This window comes from Elephas maximus, chromosome 26, assembly GCF_024166365.1.
Source record: "Elephas maximus indicus isolate mEleMax1 chromosome 26, mEleMax1 primary haplotype, whole genome shotgun sequence".
Classification (NCBI taxonomy): Eukaryota; Metazoa; Chordata; class Mammalia; order Proboscidea; family Elephantidae; genus Elephas; species Elephas maximus.
The window spans coordinates 24,718,372-24,737,872 of NC_064844.1; the positions used below are offsets into that span (position 1 = coordinate 24,718,372).

Below are 19,501 nucleotides of genomic sequence, written 5' to 3' on the forward strand. Positions count from 1 at the left end.
TCTTATCCAGAAACCATGAGCTTAAAGCAGTGAGCAAAAATGGTATAGCAAACCACTGACCATAGATGCTGTATGTCTAAAGTTAAATGATAATGTACGGTAGGAGTCATAAATAAATAGCTGACTATTGTATTACTCCAAATTTTAATTTTAAATCAACTAAACTCTGCTGAGACACATTTATAGTTAGTAATTTTCTCTAAGGTAAGAATAGAAAGCTGTAATAGGTGTTTTATTTTCATAAATAAGATCTATAAGATCTATAAAGTTTAGGGTTATTTCCTATTTAAAGTTTCAGAGTCCTTTCTGTCTTTCAGGCATAACTTGCTTTTATATTATTCTTGTACTTTCTGCCATTTTTCTCTTTCCTTTCCTCCTGGGACTCCAGTTAAATCTGTGTTGGACTACCATTACCCCCGCATCACTTCCTTCCTCTCACCCCTGTTAACTACTAATAAACTTTGTTCTCTATGCATTTGCCTTTCCTTATCCTTTTATATAAGTGAGGTCATATAATATTTGTCCCTTTGTGATTGACTTATTTCACTCAGCATTATGTCTTCCAGCTCCATACATACTGTATGTATTAAAACTTTATCTCTTCTACTGGCTGAGTAGTATTCCATTGTACGTATGTACCACATTTTGTTTATCCGTTCATCTGTTGACGGGCATTTGGGTTGTTTCTACCTTTTGGCAATTGCAGATAGCGCTGCAGTGAACCTTGGTGTACAAGTATTTATTTGAGTGTCTGCTTTCAAGTCTTTTGGGAATATACCTAGGAGTGGAATTGCTGGGTCATATGGTAGTTCTATTTTTAGTTTTTTGAGGAACCGCCACAGTTTTCTACAACAGCTATACCGTTTTACATTCCTACCAGCAATGGATAAAGGTTCCAAATTCCACACACCCTTGCCAACATTTGTTATTTTCTGTTGTCGTTTAATCCTAGTGAGAGTAAAATGGTATCTCAGTGTGTCACCATTCTCATTTCTAAAGCGTATCTGGCTGTACTTCTTCCAAGACAGATTTTTCGTTTTTCTGGCAGTTCAGGAGCTTATTGACATATAATTCACCAGCATTTTAGTTTTTCAATTTTGTTGCAGTTTCTTTTTTTTTTTTTTAAGATCTTTTCTTTCATTAAGTGCCTCTCCCTACATTAAAGAATTTTCAGAATTTCCAAAATTCTGATGTTTAACTTGGCAATTATTTTATTAATAGGTAATAGTCAATAATATTTTTATCATCATCCGTCTATAATATTTTTTATCAGACTTGTTGAAAAACCTTTTCATAGTTTAAATTCCTATAATACATATTAAAATGATTATATTAATTTTCATTGTTTTCCACTTGTCTGAGCAACAGAGAAGGAAAAAAAGGGGAATAGATAAGGAAAATTTAGCAAAATATTAATACTGTTGAATATGAAGTGTACGAGTATTTGTTGTGTTCCCTCCACTCTTAAATATTTCACGAATTTAAAAAAAATTTTTAAGTACCCATTCTAATTAGTATAATAAACCCCAAATAAAGTGTCTAATGATAAACTTTAAACTGATCGAGTCAACAGTAAATTTTTTGTGTGTCTTTCCTTCTCTTGGTTGAATGCACTTTAAAAATTAATACTTGAATTCTCAATAGATGAAGCATGAATTTTTAAATGTTACCATTTACCTTTCTAAAAACTGTAAAATCTTGTCTCAATTTTTTGGTTACTGCACATTTCAGACTGAAAATTGAACTTACCTTCCATTTGGCTACTAAAATTATTTAAGTCCGTTTTAAGAATGAAGAATAAAGATATTCTATTCTGATAGGTGTACAGAAAGCTTAAGAGTATATCTTTCGTGTCTGCTAAAAATGCTAAATTTTTATTATTTTTAAACTGCTTTAGGGAGTCATTGCTTAGAAAGTACTGAGTTTCTGTTAAAAGTAATGGAAAAATTTGGAAACTGAGTAGTGATGGTTGCACAGTATGATGAATACAATATAGCTGAATTGTACATGTAAAAAAGTTGTGCAATAATGTCCTCTGTTAAAGTGAACATATATATATATATTTTTACACTTTATCTACCAAGCTTTCTTCTCCCCTCCCCACTTTGTCCCCTGCCATTAACTCATGAAATTGATCTAGAAAAAGCAGTGGTTCCTTGCTATCTATCAGGTAAAGAACCTATCATACCAAAGGTTGATTTTAGCAGCATGAAGAAAATCAAGAACTTATGCTGGTTTCCTTACAGTTAAAGGGAGAGAAGGGTACAGAAAGGAAAACAAGAGAAATTAAGACATATATCCAACTATCTGTTGAACAGCTCTGCTTGGTTATTGTGTCAGCAACTCAAATTCAGTTTCTTTAAAACTGAACTCAATGTCTTTCCCAGCAAAACTACTTTCTGTGCACATTCTCTCAGTGAGTATGGTCTCAGCATCCATCTGGTTGCTTAGTATGGAAACCTGAGTCCTCAACTCATAACTCTCGCTCTCCACACCATGTCCACTCATTTATCAAGTTCTTTTGATTCTGTAGCCTAAATATCTTTTGAGTTCATCTTCTTTTCCTCTCAATACCTGTGAAGACCACGACTGTCTCATGGATCATCCCCAGAATCTCCCTTTAGTCTTGCTTTTCCCATTCCCTTTCACCCTCTGCTCTTGACAGTGTAACTGAAGCCATCTTTCTAAAATGGAAATTTGATCATGCTAGACACCAGCTTAAAACCCTTAACTGGGTTCCCATTGTCCCATGTTAACATCCAAATTGATAATAAGGCTTACAAGACCAGTCACGACCTGGCCTTTGCCTACCTCTCCAGCATTTTGACTTATCACCTCCTTCCCCCCTCCTCCTAATCGTACCTACTCTCACCCTACCCACTAGGATCTGCCCTTCAGCCAGTTCCTTTCCGTCCTGGTCCTAAAAGTCTCTCAATCTTCACACATGCTGTTCACTCTGCCGAGAATCCTCTTGTACCCCTGTTTCACCTGCCTCACTCATTCTTATCCTTCTGGAAGCCTTCCGTGCCACTCCCTCTCCCTTTATTAGGTTAGTGGCTCTTGCTGTGCATTTCCAGAGTACCCTGTATTTTCCCTATCATAGCACTTAGCCACTGTGTCATTGATTATTTATTTGTCTTACAGACTCTTAAGCTCTACAACAGCAGAGATTGGGTTTGGTTTGCTCACCATTGTATTTTCAGTGCATACAAATAATAGATTGTTAATTAAATATTTGTTAAATAAATTTTGGTTGACATTTGACTGGCTTCTCCTATAGATATGCCCTATTGAGTTTTTTTTTTTTTTTCATTCAGTTACTGTTGATACTGTTTCTAAAAACATGCAAAAGATCACTCAGTTATTTCAATAAAATTTATGACCCTCCTCAAAAAGCTTTGAGAATTTGTGGTTTATTTCCTAATAGTGAATTATAATTCATGTTACAATTTATATCTTTTTTTTTATTGTGCTTTAAGTGAAAATTTACAGTTCAAGTCAGTTTCTCATACAAAAACTTACACAGACATTGCTATGTGACCCTAGTTGCTGTCCCTACAATGTGACAGCACACTCCTCCTCTCCACCCTGTATTTCCCATGTCCATTCAACCAGCTCCTGTCCCCTTCTGCCCTCCCGTGTCGCCTCCAGACAGGAGCAGCCCACTTAGTCTCATATATCTACTTGAGCTAAGAATAAGAAGCACACTCCTTACCAGTATCATATTATGTCTTACAGTCTAGTCTAATCTTTGTCTGAAGAGTTGGCTTCAGGAATGGTTTTAGTTTTGGGCTAACAGAGAGTCCAGGGGTCATGTCTTCTGGGGTCCCTCCAGTCTTAGACCATTAAGCCTGGTCTTTTTACCAGAATTTGGGTTCTGTACCCTACTTTTCTCCTGCTCCATCAGGGTCTCAGTGTTGTGTTCCCTGTTAGGGCAGTCATTGGTGGTACCTGGGCACCATCTAGGTCTTCTGGTCTCAGACCGATGGAGCCTCTGGTTTATGTGACCCTTTCTGTCACTTGTGCTCATATTTTCCTTGTGTCTGTGGTGTTCTTCAGCAATTATATCTTAAGATGCCATTTTTGTACGTTCTACCATTGATAATAAAGATCATTTTATTTACAGTTAGGATCAAAATAGGCTGCTTATGCTGGGTAATATATACAACTTTGGTAATGGCCACCTGCTTGCTTGTCTTGGGGTAAATAAGGATCTAGGCTGGTTAAGTAATAAAAAAAAAGTCAGTTTGTTAATATCATTAGTATTTTCATTTGCTGATTGAAAATTTGTATATTACAAGAGAAATACATGCATATGTGAAAATCACTTTAACTCAGTAGCTTTTGGGGAAAAGCAGGAGAGTTGGTTATGAAATTTCTTCCTGACTTATTGATAAGTACCAAAACCAAACCCAGTGCCATCGAGTCGATTCCGACTCACAGCGACCCTATAGGACAGAGTAGTACTTCCCTGTGGAGTTTCCAAGGAGCGTCTGGCAGATTGGAACTGCCGACCCTTTGGTTAGCAGCTGTAGCACTTAACCACTACGCCACCAGGGTTTCCTATTAATAAGTAGTATGAGTAATAATTGGAGGAGCCCCTGGGTGGTACAGTGGTTAAGCACTTAGCTGCTAACCAGAAGGTCAGTGGTTCGAACATGCCCTCAGGAAAAAGATCTGGGAATCTGTTCTTGAAAAGATTACACCCTAGGAAACATAACAGGGCAGTTGTGTTCTGTCCTATATGGTCGCTATGAGTTGGAATTGACTCGACAGCACAAGGCAAGAACAACACAAGACTGCAAATACAGTAGGCCCCCTTATTCGTGGTTTCGCTTTCCACGGTTTCAGTTACCTTCTGTCAACTGTGGTCTGAAAACAATAAATGAGTTGTTGTTGTTAGGTGCCATGGAGTCAGTTCCAACTCATAGCGACTCTGTGTACAACAGAACTAAACATTGTCCAGTCCTGTGCCGTCCTCACAATTGTTATGCTTGAGCGCATTGTTGGAGCTAGTATGTCAATCCATCTTGTTGAGGCTGTTCTTCTTTTCCGCTGACCCTATACTTTACCAAGCATAAAGTCCTTCTCCAGGGGCTTCCAAAGTATGTAAGATGTAGTCTCGCCATCCTTGCTCCCAAGGAATATTCTGGTTGCACTTCTTCCAAGACAGATTTATTTGTTCTTTTGGCAGTCCATGGTATAATCAACATTCTTCGTCAACATCACAATTCAAAGGCATCAGTCCTTCTTTGGCCTTCCTTATTCATTGTTCAGCTTTCGCATGACAGGCTCCTTTACCAAGCATTATATCCTTCTCCAGGGCCTAGTCCCTTCTGATAACATGCCCAAAGTATATGAGACTAGTCTCGTGTGAAGAAATGTCTGTCCTGCTCCTACCTGCCTGGAACCAGTGAATCGTCCCTTTGGCTCAGTGTTTGCATGCAGTGTATGCTACCTGTCCGTTAGTCACTTGGTAGCCGTCTCCATTATCAGATCGACTGTCGCTGTATTGCAGTGTTCAAGTACCCTTATTTTACTTAATAATGGGCCTAAAATGAAAGAGTAGTGATGCTGGCAATTTCAATATGCCAAAGAGAAGCCATGAAGTACTTCCCTTTAGGTGAAAAAGTGAACGTTTTTGACAGTATATTATCACAGTTGTTCTATTTTATTATTTACTGTGCCTAATTTACTAATTAAACTTTATCATATGTATTTATGTGTAGGAAAAAACATAGTATAGATAGGGCTCAGTATTATTTGTGGTTTCAGACATCCACTGGGGGTCTCGGAAAGTATCCCCTGCAGATAAGGGGGGACTGCCGCAATCTCTAAATCTCATTTAGGAGTTTTATCCTCTTCCCCCTTAACTTTTAGGTGTGCTGCTGCCATCAAAGAATAGTAATTTATTTGAATATCTTTGCCTTTCTTCTGCTCCCCATTTAATGGAATGTTTGAGTGACGACAGAGTCAGCAGTAGAAGGCTTTTGTTAACAGTTGGTTAATTAGTTCTGGAAGAATTTGGCTAATATTCCATACATTTGCCAAGAGGGCCAGTAAATCCAGTTTACTCCTTGACCAGGTATCTTGCCATGTTGTAATCTGCTCTAAAACCCATTTTCCAAACCCTTTGCTATCGAGTTGATTCCTACTTATAGTCACTCACAGGGACCCTGTAGGACAGAGTAGAACTGCCCCATAGGGTTTCCAAAGAGCGGCTGGTGGATTCAAACTGCCGACCTTTTGGTTAGCAGCCAAGCTCTCAACCACTGCAACATCAGGGCTCCTATCTGCTCTAGTTGTCTCATCAAACAGAAGATACAAGTAGCCATTCCAAAATCAAAACGTGATCCTCATCTTTGTGTTCTCACATTTTTATGATAAAATCTTTATATGTACATAACATTTAAGACACATACAGATCTTTAATTTTATACCCTGAGTCTTAGACAATTATAATGTATATTTCTTGATTATATATTTTGTCATCCTTGTACCTTGCAATTTACCTGTTTGAATGGAATAGATTTTACTTAGTGAATATTTTTTAAATAGGCTTTCAAAGCCAGTTAGTTGGGTAATATCAGTGAAAAGGTCACTGGACTGAGTGAGAGTCAGGAATCCTGAGTTCTGGTCCTGCCTGCCACTGCCATAAAATAAATATTCATTTCATATAATCACACACTGGAGAAAATTAATTTCTGGAAATAAAACATGAATTTTTTTTTTTTTTTTAACAAAGGGAAGCAATTATATGTTTGTGAATGAATTAAACTCATTATAAAGTACATTAGGTACAACACTTTATTTGGCTCCTGAATATCCTTTTCCTTTCCCAGTTCCTCACATTTAGTCCTGTTTATCTCCCAGTTTCCTTTAGACATGCAATACACCACACTGAGCGCTGTCCCTTCTATTTAGGGACCAAAAATCTAATCACTGGTCAAAGTACCTTTCTTGTGAAAAGATAAATTTTATCATCGCTATAAGCGCTTGAGTTTTTATTGTGCTTAGAATATAATTCCCCAGATAAATTTAAATACAATCAGAAATATAACAGTATAATCTCAGGATTTGGTAATTTTAAAACTATTTAAATGAATGGCATCTGTAAAATTAAAGTGTTGCTTCCGCAAATGTTATTAAATAGGCACCCATGAAAAGCATGATGTTGAATATTGCTTTGGGAACAAGAGGGTGCTTCTTTCTGGAGTCTCATTTACATACTGATTGCCCCTGCTTTGTTTCTGCAGCAGCATTAAGCCACTCTTTTCTGGTAGTGTAGTGGTTCGTTGCTATAGCTGCTAACCAAAAGGTCGGCAGTTCAAATCCACCAAGCACTCCTTAGAAACTCTATGGGGCAGTTCCACTCTGCCCTGTAGGATCACTATGAGTCAAAATTGACTAGATGGCAACGGATTTGTTTTGGTTTGGGGTTGATGGTAGTTAGCCTGAAGTATTCTACACCAGTGCCCAGTTTAAATCAGCTATGTTAGGTAAAAGAAGTAAAGAGGAGAAAGGATTTTCATAAACAAATGCTTTTAGGAAAGGTCATTTATTACATTGAAATTTATTTTAGATGTTTGCCTAATGCTATGAAGGTAAAAATGACATTTTGAAATTATTTAATCAGAAAAGAAATACAGATTTTGAAATATTATTGGGGTTTGTGGTTTTAAAATAGTATTTTTTGAGATGCCAGTATATTCTGTATTTGTAATGCTATAGTTAAATGGTACATAAATGATTCAGAAACTTAAAACATTTTTAGAATAGAAAATCAAATGCATATCTAAATGGATTTGTTATTTTATACTTTGTTTTACATGTGTTAAATTGTGTGTATTTTTTTATTGTACTTTAGGTGAAGGTTTACAGAGCAAATTAGTTTGTTGTTAAACAATTAATACACATATTGTTTTGTGACATTGGTTGCCAACCCCATGACATGTCAACACTCTCCCCTTCTCGACCTTGGGTTTCTCATTTCCGTTTGTCCAGCTTTCCTGTCCCCTCCTGCCTTCTTGTCATTGCCCGTGAGCTGGTGTGCCCAGTTAGTCTCCTGTACGTGGCTGAGCTACTTGAGCTACGCATATTCTTCTTTGTTTTATGGGCAGATTGTATGTTTTTTTATATCTTTAGGTATGTTTGCCTGAATTAATAATTTTAAAAATGTCAAAGGGCAAAATATCAAGGACTCAGTAATGTTCTGCTATCTCTTAGGGTCAACCCTTCAAGACTAAAAAATTTCCATGGATTTTATTGACATGAATGTATATCTCTGGACTTGACTTTTGAGTGATTAAATTCTGAAATAACGGAATTCCACTTTTCAGTGGTGCTTTTGTTGTACCATTTAGAATTTTTCCCTTACTGTTTACAGTTTGAAGCCTAAATTTGATAAGGTAGCTGGTAACATTTTGTATGTCTCCAAAAATTCTGCTGTAAGAGAGGTAAATAGTTTAGAATGAGAGAAATGGTAGGTACTTTGAGAAATTACCCAAGTCTAGCCTTCAGCCTACCAGTGATATCAGTCAAGTAATAAACCAGTATCTTTCTGTATGACCACCTGGTCATTTAGCTGTCCTTATTCTAGCTGGTCACAGTGAAGAGCAGTACTTTGAATAAAAGGTATTTGAGTTTTGGGTTGTTGTTTTTTTTTTAATGTGTGTGTTTTAAAATCTCTTATCCTTTGGAAACTGTCTTTTTTTATGTTGGGAGTTAACATGAATAGATTTTTCTTTTAACAAATCGAGACTGAATGTTCTTCGAAAAACATGCGTATTTTGCCTCTAGTAGAAGTATGGCAAGAAAAATGTATTGATAAAATAGTATATATTCACAATAGTGAATATAAGGAATTTGGATAATAAAAGCTGAGCATTAAGTAGACATTACAATATGGTATTTATTACTTCTAGAATATTTGAACATCAAAGTATTTTAAATAAATTATTTCTATGGAAATAGTTTGAGGTGTTGAGTGAGAAAATTGTTTTCCACAGGTCATCAGTACACACTTCTGTGTACGCAGAAATGATTTTTGTCAGTGAAAGCAGAAAGAAGGTGTTGTCGATCTTTAAGGGTACCCTTCAAGAACATAAAGTCCTTAAATTCCTAAAGCTCTAATGAATAACGAAGCACATTGAAAAATAAACTTCTTTATAAATCACTGTGAATATTTTACAGTCTTATTTCTCAAGTCTTTCCCTCTAGAGTGTAGGTGTTCTTAAATAGTTACAGGAAAGTAATAAAAATGTTATTTATTAACTTGGATAGCCAGAAACAGGTTTAGAAGACTACAGAATTATTACTTATAATCACTGATACTTCAGTTAATTGTTTGCTTAAATTACAGCCACGTTATTGTATTGGTAATTAGTAATTCTTGATGTACTTAACTGTTCTTGTTAAGTACAGGCTTAGTATAAATATCCTGAAAAGTAGTATATTTGCCACTGGAGGAAAATGTGCTTGAGTTGGTAAGTATGTGTATTCCTAGCGTTTCTCAGAATCTTAACATGTAGATACTGACAGAGTTCTTCATAATGCTAACGTTAATTCTGTAGTAGAACTACAAAGAAAACAAACTTACATTGTGTATTATCATTTACAAATTGCTTTGATTCTTAATAACGCCATTAAGTAGGCAGGGAAGACTTTTTATATGTCTCATTTGACGGATGGGAAAAGTTAGGTTCAGAGGTCAAACAACTTGCTGCAAGGGCACACACAAGTAAAGTCAGAACTTAATCCTAGGTTTTGTGTCTTCACGTTCCTGTCCACTATATTGCATCCTCTTCTATATTATCTTCCTTATCATCCCAGTGCCCTATAACAATAACATAGAGATCAGAAACCTAAGACCAAATTCCATACTTTAAAAAAATCTCAGCTATAAGCCTAGTGCTGTGCTAAATCTTACGATAGTTAAAAAGACAGTTATGCCTCTCATTTCTTTTCAGTAATATGCAATTTGAAAAATTGCACATTCCTGTCTATGGCAGGGCATTTATACAAGGTACAACCCATCTTTGAATGCTGCTTCTACTTTTTTTTTTTAATGTGGGGAAAACTTGGTTGCATGTTAAAGTATGGATAGTAATACACAAAGAATAAGAAGACTTTTAAAAAATATTTTTATGACACTTTAAAAATATTATTATGGTAGAAAGAGTTGAATCACTGTTATTTTTATCCTTAAAGAAAATGGGCTTATTATTATTATTTTGCCCAGACTAGTTCTGCTGGTTCAGATTTGTCATTTTGGCTTTGCAGCAGTTAGAAGAAAAGAGTGAAGATCAAGAAGACAAAGAATGTTTGAAACAAGCGATAACAGCTTTGCTTAATGTTCAGAGTGGTATGGAAAAAATATGTTCTAAAAGTCTTGCAAAACGAAGACTGAGGTGATTATTTTCACTTTATTTTTAATCCTTCAGCTTTTTACCCTGAGTGTCGTGGTATAAATTCAGGGTTGCCAGTTCTCTCTTCAAGTAAACAATGAAGAAAATAGTTTTAGTGACAAGCTTAGTCTTTCAGAGGAAGTGACATCAAAGCCAAGTGAATTTGTTATTGTTTGAAAAACCTTTCATATTTGTGCATTTTCCCTGCATACTCCCAGACAGGACCTTCTGAGAGTCAACTGGTAAGCTAAAGGAGAGAGAACAGAATGTATTGGGTAGGTTTATGTCAGTGTCATTGTTCTGTCAAAGTAATTAGTAGTGTCCTTTATTTAGAAATTGTGTAACTCGAGGCATTAATTCAGATATTATTGCTTCCAGTTTCCTAATTATAATATGTGCTGCGTGTTTTTCAGCTTTGGGTCTTAGTCCATTTAAGCACTTCTAGATAATTTTTTTAAATCTCTGAAAGTACTTTTTCACTATATGTGGGATACTTTTTACTATTTGCCATTCTAAATATTTAGTAACTAAGGTAGAAATAATCATTCTGTGTCTGAATTTATAGGTAGAATTTTGTGAGTAGTCATTCTTTTTTAGAGCACTAAAAAAATTTCTCCACTGGTATTGCTTTAATTCCAAAATTGTGTACTTCTGTGACACTAACATATCTGGGGAATGAGTGACACCTTATTAGTATAACTTTTAAAAATGTCTCCCCCTTTTTTCTTTTTACACTTCCCTTATTTACATGAACTTTAGATTCTGTGTCATCTGTGTGTTAATGATGTTTTCCTTTATCCTAGTGAGTCTGCATGTCGGTTTTACAGCCAACAAATGAAGGGGAAACAACTAGCAATCAAGAAAATGAACGAGATTCAGAAGAATATTGATGGTTGGGAGGGAAAAGACATTGGACAGTGTTGCAATGAATTTATAATGGAAGGAACTCTGACACGTGTAGGAGCCAAACATGAGAGACACATATTTCTCTTTGATGGCTTAATGATTTGCTGTAAATCAAACCATGGGCAGCCAAGACTTCCTGGGGCTAGCAATGCAGAATATCGTCTGAAAGAAAAGTTCTTTATGAGAAAGGTACAAATTAATGACAAAGATGACACGAATGAGTACAAGCATGCTTTTGAAATAATTTTAAAAGATGAAAATAGTGTTATATTTTCTGCCAAGTCAGCTGAAGAGAAAAACAACTGGATGGCAGCATTGATATCTTTACAGTACCGGAGCACCCTGGAAAGGATGCTCGATGTGACAATGCTACAGGAAGAGAAGGAGGAGCAGATGAGGCTTCCTAGTGCTGATGTTTATAGATTTGCAGAGCCTGACTCTGAAGAGAATATAATATTTGAAGAAAACGTGCAGCCCAAGGCTGGAATTCCAATTATCAAAGCTGGAACTGTCATTAAACTTATAGAGAGGCTTACATACCATATGTACGCAGGTAAGAAATCTGAATTGCCTATCACTTTTGTTTTCCCTTTTCAAACTGATTTTCTTTGCCATAGAGGTCATTGTGCTTAAAATAGAAAACAAACTAACAACAAAAGACCTCTGCATTAGCAGACTCGTAGAGTTCCTTTTCCTTAAACTAAAAATACCACTTTATATTTCATTGGAACTTTATACTTTCCTGCCACATTTAACATACATTATTTTTAACCTCACAGTAAGAATTATAGATGAGAAAGTGAGGTCACTTGGCCACGTTCCCCAAGCTTGAAAGTGGCAGAAACAAGCCTAGAAGTAGTGTTACCTCATCATCACTAGGACTTAAAAAGCATTTTACTCCTTTAACCTTTTTTCCTTTCTGTTCATTTGCATTGTAAAATTAGTAAAACTTTTAATATGCATTCATCATGCTGGTAGGACAGATAAACACAACATTGCTTATTCTTAGTTTCTATTCCTAAAGCCTGTTAAATTTAGCAATCTGGAAGCCATTTAAATTTTAATGTTTTTTGCCTTATTTAAGAAAACAATTTCATCTTATCGGGGCAATTTTGAGAGAAAAACATGTCCTAACCAGCTAGGAGGATTTCTACCCAAAATACCAAACCCACTGTCGTGGAGTCAGTTCCGACTTACAGCGACCCTATAGGACAGAGTAGAATTGCCCCATAGGGTTTCCGAGGCTGAAATCTTCACAGAAGTGGACTGCCACAGGTGGTTCAAAGTGCGAGAAGGAACAAATATAGTGATTAATTTTATTAAGTAATTTTATTTTTTCTAATCAAGTAACATGATAACCTGATGTTTTTCAACTTTCAGCTTCCCTCCGTGGTAGAAAGTTTGATAGTGAAATATGTAGAATTGTGGTCTAGTGGAAAGAGCGCTGAATTTGGCTTTGCATCCGCACTTTATGGAAGCTCTCAGTGTCTCAGAACCTAAGTTTTTCTTCTAAAAATCAGCATAATAATGGCTACATCAGAATGTTGTTGGAAAGCATAAGTTAAATACTCTATGTGAAAGCCCTTTGTAAATATAAATGTAAACTTATTTTTTTTAATATATTTCAGAGGCTTATACCAAAAAATAATAATAATAATAAAATAAAAAAGAACACCAAACCCTGTTGCTGTCGTCGAGTGGATTCCAACTCATAGTACAGAGTAGAACTGCCCCATAAGGTTTCCAGGGAGCAGCTGGTAGGTTCAGACTGCCGACCTCTTGGGTAGCAGCCGAACGCTTAACCACTGATTTACCAGGACTCCACAAAGGCATATAAAAACTATAAAATGTAACTCTAATAAGTACTATTCCTAAATAGTTGGATATGAAAGTTAACCTCCATCTCATACTTCTTACTTAAATATCCCCCTGTTTCTAGAAGGTGGTTGTCTGTGGGGAAATTTTTTTTTTTTTTTCTCAATTTATAAAGTCCTATAAATGGATTCTCAGTTCTCTCTGGAAAATATTCTGGCACCAGTTGAATTAATTATTAGCACGCTTTGGTAAAGATGAATAGCATTGGTAATCTTTAGATGTTTGATTTAGTGAATGTACCGTCAGAATTATTTAATATGGTCTGGCAACTATCAGGGCCACCTTATAAGAAGTAAAATTAAAATAGTATTTTTTATTGTTATTAGTGATCTCAAAGCACTTGGGAAATACAATTTATTTCATTTTCTCCACATGACTTTGGGATAATTAAGCCAGTTATTTTTATTATTATTTACTTTTCATTTGGCATCTAATTGGTAGTTTTTTTCCTGCCCTTTGGCATAGTAAAATAATAATGTTTTCCACAGGCTAATTTTAAAAGCAGTTTGGGTTCTGTAAACACATACCACTTAGTGCTAAAAGGCATTAGTCTAGATGTGTTGGTTATCCTGAGAGAGAACTGGTCTGGGATTCCAGTTTTACTATTGATTTTTTTACCTAGCAACTTCCGTGGTATATTCATTTTACTGACCCAGAAATAAAAAATAAATAAATCAAAGCAAGGAAATTTAAATAAGTTGGCCTAGAATTTTATATGAAGAAAGAACATATTATTTGGTGATCTTTTAAAACATAAAGCTGTTTTTGAGGGGAACAACTTTCAGTAAATTAGTATGGCCTGCCCATTTAATTGACCTTCATTGCCCCTCTGTGTACTTTGTAAGATCTAGAATACAGCTGCAATAACGTTTTATTAGATTAACCTAAGTTTGTGGGTGCAAAATACTTACCTTTGCTTCTCCTTAAGATACTTTTAAGGTAATAAAATTTCAAATTGCTCTTCTCACCATATTATCCTGATTTTTAAGTGTCTTAGAGAATTCACAGAATTTTTTTTTTACAGCATAAGCATTCTAAACTGTTCATTTTATTCCAAATACCTTTCTTTTTGGTTCTTAGACTGTTTGCAGTAAAATTAGTCTTTAGATTTTTATGTATGTTTGTAAGACAAAAGTTTTGTGGGTTTTTTTTTTTTTTTCTTGTGGAGCAATATAAGTGGTAAACACTGAAGAAGATTCCTGAATGTTTATCATAAATCAGTGGTGTTTGTGTTAGAAAACATGTTCAGATTCCAAAAGATTTAAAATAATTGTCTTTGTAAAACTCATCTTGATTGCTAATGATAAAAGTTTTCCTTGAACTGCTGTATTTCACAGAACTAGGACATTTATGATTACTAATAAACAGTTGCAGAACTGCAATTAAATGTTTCTTTTGTGGGGAACTATGCCTTCTTTTTTATTTATTTTTGGAATGAGGACTTTTCAAGGCGAACTTAACGTTAACAAGCATAGCTGATGGTATTTCTGTGGGTCACTTTGGCAGTCCTCTTCAGCAGTGTGGACCAGGTACTTTTGTCATGGTGTTTTTAGTTTACTCTGATAATTGCTCTTTCCTGTATCAGTTTTTAGCTTTTGAATAGTAGTTTGAATAGTTTTACTTCTAATTAACATAAAACACTTAAATTTCTAGAGCCTTACCAACATTAAGTGTATTCAAATTTAAATTGACAAGATTGTTTTACTTTTTTTAAAAGTAAATAAAAGTTTTTAAAAATTCCTTTCATTTATTTCTTGAGGAATAAAATGCCAGTGTTGGTTTTAAGAGTGTTATGGCTGTGCTTTTTGGCCTTTTTGGGTTTCTTTTGAAGCTTAGTTGAGTATTTTAGTATACGTAATAAATACATTACTGGCGTAACTGGAATCCACAAGCACCTTTCATTAGTTTTGATTTACAGTACACCCAAATTAGTGTTAATTATTAGCATATTTGGGTTACTCTGTAAGGTTTGTTACTGAATTCACTACTGGCAATATAGAATATATTTTTAATAAACCATCTGTGAATTTGTAAAACACAAAAGCACCTATTAGTAAGGTCCCTTCCAGCTAAAATGGACTTTGAGTTGTTATTACAGTGATAACAGTTACTATTTGGTTTAAGAACCATTGGTCTGATCTTCTTGTCCTGTCTTTCTTCAACCTCCCCAAAGAAAAGGGGGATTTTTGGTTCCTTTAGTTGATTGGTTGGTATTTGTATTGGAGAACATACAGTATAGGTTATGGCTTATACTTAAACAAAAGCTAAAATTTAACTTATACGTTTATATTGTTTGAATAGATTTATAATAATAAGACATTGAATATAATGCATGAGAAAATTGAATAACTAATGATGTAAGAGAGTATTTAGATTATTATAGGTTTATAGACATTGTCATAAAAAAGCAGAACCGGTTTAAGGTAACTTAATTCAGACTTCACTGTGGCTTCTTCAGCCAACTTGATCCTTCAGGTGTTTTAGTAATAATTTACAAAATGGAGCTATAGATTTCTAGTGCTAGACGAGATGACCAAGCCCTCATTCTGTAGACAAAAACCTAAGGCTCGGCGAGATTACTTGACGGAAATCAGTTATAACTTGTTAATTACAGACAGAACTGGGCCTAGAAAGTAGGTTTCTTGATTCCTTAGAGAGTACTGTATACTTTCCACCATGTTATACTGACTCCTACAAGGTTATTTTTTTTTAAGTGTTAGAATATGATAATACAATTTTCTATTACATATGTTGAATAATAAAAATAAAGGGAATTACTTGGTTTGAATTGCTAATAATATAAATAGATTGCTCATTTCTGGGCAATATAGGTCTATCAGGATAGTTTTTTTTTTTTTCATATTGAAATAGGTAAGTTCTGACTGTAGACAAACTAATTCTAAAGCACAGATTTTAGTGTAGTCCGTTATTGGTCGTTATAATTTTATTTAGTGATAAAACCTAGCCATTAGTATGTTGTCGTAGGCTGCTCTGTAAAGGAAAGCCTTCTGGTGAAAATGTTTTATTTTAGGTGAATTAGAAAGTGGTTACCTGTTGCTTAAGAGATTAATTTATAGCTTGTCTCAGATCCAGTGTTTGTGGACATACAGCATTTGTTAACTCTATCAGCTCTTTAGAGCCGTCCCAAATACTGAGGGAAAAAATTATCTCGTTGAATTGATAATTCTGAATTTGGCAAGGAAATAAGAGACTATTTCCTTACCTCGAATAAGAAAGCACAAAGCAATGTGCCCAAAGAAAAGAGAGTAGAAATTTCACTTTTGATAGAGTTGTAGGAAATGAAGTACAAATTAATTACCGGGATCTAAAGCAAGATTGAGAAATGGTGGTAGTGCACTATGTGGTTTGGTAGCCTAGTTTAGCAATACGAGCTAAACTTGAGGTAGCTATAGTAATTCAGAACTGACATTGTATGGAAAATAAAAGCTTTTCATATTGAAGTGTGGGAAAAAGGTGTTTCCCATGCGTGGTGAACTTCTCTTTCATGGAAGATGGCATTGAAAAAACTTAAGCCAGTTGATATTTTTCCATAAAATATTTCCTGCCATTTTATATCCTCAGAAAATTCTCGAAAACTTAGACTAGCTTTCTTTTGAGTTTCTGTCCTATATAAGCTCCATTTGGATTTTTTAACTTTTTAAATCTTTTCATCAATTTTTGATGTATAGGGCAGTGTGGTTCTATTTTTAAACTCTCTGATATTTTTTTTTTAAAGTGTTTGTGCGTCAGCATAGCGTCTGTTTCCTTTTTTAAGGAATTCAAGAGTGATTGTTTATAAATCCTTGTTGAGGAGCTTATTGTTTCTTGTAGCTTTTTAAATGGCTGTATTAAAGGGAGAATTGTCACATGAACAGACATCCTGATTAACAGTGCTTCTGTGTGGTGGTGGGGGAGGGGACTGCTCTTTACATAAATATGTGATAAATATTATTTCATAAATCTCACTGACTTTGCCAAATAAATGTCAAGGTTATTCAAAATAGGGATATAAGAACAAAGGATTGAATTTATCACCTCAAATCTAGTATGCTGTGTTTTGAACATTAATGTGGTTATATTCTGAGTCCTCAAGATTTTGAAGAATTATACAGTAAAATATTATCAGGCAAAGAACAGTTTTAGAGGGGAAAAGAGACAGCTAGAAGGCCAGCAGAAAATGATTAGCTGTAACTCATGTTTGTAATAACCTGGGCCTAGGCCAGGGACTTGATGGGAAAGCTGTTTGTATAGAAAGAGGGAAGCAGAGCAGCTAGTGAACATGGTGAACTCCTAGTGCGGGGATTTGACAAGTCGAGTGGAAGGGTAATGTTACCTACAGTGATGAGAGAAGAACCCCAGAGAAAGTTTTTGTTGTTGTTCATACTGAACTCCATTAGGAGGTCATATGCAGGGCTGAGAAAGAGGTTTATGGAATTACCTCTACAAGCAGGTGGTACAGAAGAGGAGGAGAACACCACTATCGGCTTTTTTCATTTTCTTCATGAATATTGGTTCATGCTAAGGTTTCCAACCCAGCCCAGCCTGGCTTTAGTATTTTTATGTATTTGCATTCTACATGTTTCTGAAACATCATTTTCTAATATTGGAAGATAACTGCTGCTCCACGGCCAAGAGAGGCAGTGCAAAACTTAGCTTTTATCACTGCCTAATCTAAGTCCTTGGTTATCTTAACCAAATTCTATAACCTGTCCTTGTTGATGGGTAGTTTTTAATGTCAAATTATCTTAGCCCTTTACATCATCACTAAGATAAAGGTCTCCAGGTTTGTGTGACAAGGTCTGTGTTACAATCACTGAAATAGGGAAATCACTGCATTAGAACTAAAAATAGCTACTGGAATATATCTTTGGATATATAAAATTTCAAATACAAATGTTATGTCCTCTTTTGATACATTTTTCATTTATTAGGAAATTTATACTGTTTTAAACTAAAAATAGAATCTATTTAAATTAATACAAGCCAGGGAATATATACAGCCTTAAAGATATTTCTTGAAAGTACTTAAACTATTGCCAGATTGTCTCAATTTATTTTTAGCTTCTAGTTTTTTTTTTTTTTTCTTTTTGGCAAGACTGTTCTTACTCACTTCTAATCAAGCTAAAAACAACTTAAGCTTGAGCCGCTTTAGAATCTAGTACACCAGTGTTGTTGTGGGAGTGTTTGTTCCACTGCCAGCTCCCGAAACTCCTCCTCTGAATACGGTGTACAGGAAGGCACAGCTGCTGCTTCCTCAAATCTGGAAGAAGGCTTATCAAGAGTTACAGAATCACAGTTATACTGTTAATTTTTCAGTGACTTTCAGGGGCTTTTAACCAGATTAACAGTTTACAGGTACTTTCTGAATTAATCATTTATGTAGAGTTCTACAGTAATTATATAACTGATGGAGTAATTCTTTATATTTAGATCTTACAGCTGTGGAAATCTTAAGGGGAACTTTACTCCAGGGAGTTTACATAATATAGAAAGAGCACCAGATCAGGAGTCACACAGTCTAGGTTCTGGGTCCATCCCTGCCACTATACATCTACCTCCTCACTTATCAGCTGTCTCATTATCTGACATTTTGCATTTACGACAACAGTAAAAAATCTACTGTCCAAGTATTTTGCGCAGTAATGAACACTGAGGTGCAAGGTGAGAGTAGTGCTGGCTGTGATGGTTAAGGTTATGTGTCAGCTTAGCTGGGCATGATTCTCAGTGGTCTGGTAGTTGGTGATGATGTTAATTTGGCAGTTATGTAATGATGTAGTCATCCTCCATTTTGTGGTCTGATATGGTCATCCTCCATTTTCACGTAATGCCTATTTTTGCATAACAACCTGGTCTTTGGAATCTAACCAATTCAGTAAATGAGGAGTGGGTATACTAGGTGACAGTCTTAGCCTTGCTTCTTCCATGTATACAAAGGGAATAGTATCACCTGCCCCACTTACCTCACAGAAATCATATGAAATAAAGTATGTGAAAGCTGCTTGAGATTGTTACATAGCAGATACCAGGAATTGCTGTGTCCCCATTTGACTGATGGGGTACTGAGGCACATTGTGGCTTTCCCAGCAGTGTCATAAGCTACTAACATACTGAAATGGCCAGAAGCTTTGGTTCAAGAAGATTAAATGTCAGTTTTAAAATCGTTTGCCTTAAAAGTAGCAACAGTTTTCTTAAAACATACTCTAATTCATCTGGAACTTGCTTTCATTCTGTTTTTCAACTTACAGGTATCTTTGCTAGCCTACAATTTTGTAGCCTGACTTAGGTGGCATTTGAGAAGAAATGGATGTGGATGT

The 19,501-nt window shown here is 35.3% G+C and overlaps 1 protein-coding gene across 3 annotated transcripts in view; it reads left to right on the plus strand.

Annotated features, from left to right (window-relative positions):
• SOS1 (SOS Ras/Rac guanine nucleotide exchange factor 1) overlaps positions 1–19,501 on the plus strand; it is a 157,016-nt gene that overhangs the window by 92,525 nt on the left and 44,990 nt on the right. For all 3 annotated transcript variants that reach the window (XM_049870289.1, XM_049870290.1, XM_049870291.1), the window contains 2 exons: positions 10,282–10,409; positions 11,210–11,865. In XM_049870289.1, coding sequence (XP_049726246.1) covers positions 10,282–10,409; positions 11,210–11,865 — 784 coding nt within the window. The remainder of the gene's footprint in view (positions 1–10,281; positions 10,410–11,209; positions 11,866–19,501) is intronic.